The following is a 3,155-nucleotide window of genomic DNA, read 5'->3' on the forward strand; positions in this document are numbered from 1 at the left end:
TCTGTAGACCAGGCTGGTCTCGAACTCACAGAGATCCGCCTGCCTCTGCCTCCCGAGTGCTGGGCTTAAAGGCGTGCGCCACCACCGCCCGGCTAAAATTAAATCTTAAAGAACTTTTGGAAGGAAAAAATATATAGATTTGTCTCGGTTTGAGTAAACTGGTAGGCAACTGCCTGGGACCAGGATACTATCAGGAGAGCAAGGAGGACCAGTAAAGCAGCATATAGAGTCCAGGCAAAAACACCAGGCTCCCAAGAAAAATGAATCCTTCCTAAAACGAAAACCAAAAGAAAACAACACAAAATCTTCAAAACTTGCTCACCAAAAAACAAAGTTCTATAAACATGCCTGGTGTCTAAAATTTCTTAGAATGTCATAATTATTAAAGTCCTCATCTCTCATCATCCTACTACAGCAGCGAACAATGTGTTACCTGATTTCACGAGGATGCCATCTGTTCACTCCCTGAATCACACTGTCCCTACGTATGATCTGTTTATCACAGGAACTGCTCTCATTTCCGCAGAGAACCTACCTTAAGTCTCAGAGTGAAGGATGATGAAAAGAGCAGGTCAGGTCTCTCTCACAAACCAAGTGGATTATCAATGGGTGCTCCTGACTGTCCAGTATGCTACCCAAAAACTAAAGCTGTATCCTCTTCCTGGAGGTCACTGCCTGGTCATCCTGATGCTCCTGCCTCCACCAGGAGATCCTGCTTAGCTGCAGACTCAACAGAGAGCACACAGCTAAGCCTAGACTAAAACCTCCAAAACTATGAGCAAAAGCAATCCTTCCTTCTTTAGGTTGTTCCTCTCAGGTACTTTGTCATGGCTGAAAATCTGACAGTGACTAACCAAAATTAAGATCCTATGATTTCTTTTAACATTACCGGCCTGCTGGTGGTATACCTTAGTTTGACTTTACCACACTTTAAAAAACAATTTCGGTGTATGTATGTGCACCACAGGCATGCAGAAATCTGTGGAGGTCAGAAGATGGATCCCCTGGAACTGGAGTTATGAGTAGCTGTGAGCTGCCATGTGGGTGATGGGAATTTAACCCAGGTCCTCTGGAAGAGTAGCCAGTGCTCTTAACCACTGAGCCATTTCTCAGGCCCCAATACTACCTTTTAAATTATCAACCAAAGAACCACCCAAGCCCATGAAGCTTCAACAAAGATCCTTGATCTTGTCTCTAATGAAATGATAAACTGAGAAAGCTGTACAATGACAAGCATGGGGCATACTATTACTATTACACATACACTTTTGGTGTGTGCGAATGTTCTAGAGCGAGGATTACTCTATTATAATTAAACGAGCAAAAGAATATATACTCTCTGCCAGGTGTACTGGTTCATGTCTGCAATCCCAAAACTCTGGGAGGCTAAGGTGGAAGGATTCCTGTGGGTTTGAGGTCAACTTAGGATAAAGAGAGAAAGAAAACTAAATAAACATACACACACACCCCAAATCAAAACTACCACCACCACCCCACTGCCACTAATGTTGATGATTTGAAGCCTTTCTCACTGACACCACCACAGATGGTATAGGAACACATACATTTCTTTCTTTTACCTGTATAGCTTCATCCAAAAGGAAGATAGCATCATTCATTAATAGGTTAAGAAATCGGAGGAACAGTGGGGGATTCATAGCTTCTAAATTCTTAGAGGCATAGTCAGCCAAATCCTGTGAGACCCATCCCAAGAAGAAGATATTTTAGTACCAAATCACAATTTTACTGAGGCTGACCTGAAGCAACTGGTTTCACAAAAACCTCTCTTACCTTAATGCTCTCCCGATAGCTCTCTGTCGCCCACATGTACCTTAGGATGGGATACATAGGGCGGCGGTAATTAAACTTCTGTTCAAACTGATGGGGGTCCCCTGGAGTAAGGCAAGAATGAGAAATCGGCAAGGGTGGTCTATTAGAGAATGAGCAGGACTTATGCACGTGCATTTTATCTACTGAATGTCAAGGCTGCTGCCAGAATCTTCCCTGGGGGTCCCCCAGCCCATACCCTTTGTGGTGCTGGGGATAAAACATAATCTGTAGTTACAATTACCTGCAGAAGATCACATCAACAAGACTAGTCAACATTCCAATAGGCAGTACTAATTGGCTTAAGAAGAGGTGAAAGGGGAAAGGGAAGATATAGGAGAACCAGGAGGAAGTGGGAGGAGGAGTTGGGAGTAGATACAACCAAACATCTTTTACATGTATGAAATTGTTAAAGGATAAATAAAGATATCCTATTAAAACACACACAACACACAAAACATAGGCCTTGCACATATTAGGTAAGTGTGCTACCACTAAGCGACATCCCTAGACCTGGGTCCTAAGGCTCCATCTCAGGTCCTCATGTTTGCTGTGCTTGCCAACTGTATGTAGGTGGTAAGTTTTCCCCGTTTTTGTTGCTTTTTTTCTGAGCTAGAGCTGGTTCTACCTCTTTTAGTTGTATGATACAGACAAATAACTAAAACTTTTTGAGCTTCTATCCTCTCACATATAAAATGAGAACAATGTAGATGAACTTCCAGATAGACAAGTTATTGATATAGGAAAAATAAAGCACTCTGCTTCAATACACAGTAAGTATTCAAGAAGTGCTGGTTGACATTTCTGTGACATTCGAAAGTGATCAAGCTATGAAACTTAATTCTTAGCTCTAGAGTTGGTCACATGACTTCTTTACCTGTAAATTCGATGTCCACAAAAACCTTGATTAGGGCTTCTGAAAGTTGGGGAGCATATGGAAAGTTGCAAAACACACGTTTCCGGTGAAACACACTGGACACCAAGGGATTTGGGGTCTGATCCAAGTGAGGCATCACTGCTTCCAAGACCTCTGCTAGTTTGGCCCTTAGGTGGGGATTCTTCATTCTGCAGAGAGAAAAAAGCAAGATGAGCAGGAGAACTTAATTTACCCAATGTGATTCTATTCTACACAAGGAGCCAGGATGTCCTATATCACTATTAGATATATAAAAATGTTTCCACTCAGCTGATGCAGGGTATGCCATTTAACATGTTGTTTTAGTTATTTATTTATTTTTGGTTTTTTGAGACGGGGTTTCTCTGTGGCTTTGGAGCCTGTCCTGGAACTAGCTCTGTAGACCAGGCTGGTCTCGAACTCACAGAGATCC

At 42.4% G+C, this 3,155-nt stretch overlaps 1 protein-coding gene and 1 pseudogene across 1 annotated transcript in view; one reads left to right on the top strand and one right to left on the bottom strand.

Moving 5' to 3' along the window:
• LOC101991805 overlaps nucleotides 1-3,155 on the top strand; it is a 39,168-nt pseudogene that overhangs the window by 16,495 nt on the left and 19,518 nt on the right.
• The window catches only part of Ube4a (ubiquitination factor E4A), a 43,936-nt gene that overhangs the window by 13,022 nt on the left and 27,759 nt on the right, over nucleotides 1-3,155 (bottom strand). The window contains exons 13-15 of the mRNA XM_005347214.3: nucleotides 2,705-2,892; nucleotides 1,792-1,892; nucleotides 1,581-1,694 (exon numbers count right to left, since the gene is read on the bottom strand). Of these exons, the coding sequence (XP_005347271.1) occupies nucleotides 1,581-1,694; nucleotides 1,792-1,892; nucleotides 2,705-2,892 (403 nt within the window). The remainder of the gene's footprint in view (nucleotides 1-1,580; nucleotides 1,695-1,791; nucleotides 1,893-2,704; nucleotides 2,893-3,155) is intronic.

This window comes from Microtus ochrogaster, chromosome 5 (genome assembly GCF_000317375.1).
Source record: "Microtus ochrogaster isolate Prairie Vole_2 chromosome 5, MicOch1.0, whole genome shotgun sequence".
Classification (NCBI taxonomy): Eukaryota; Metazoa; Chordata; class Mammalia; order Rodentia; family Cricetidae; genus Microtus; species Microtus ochrogaster.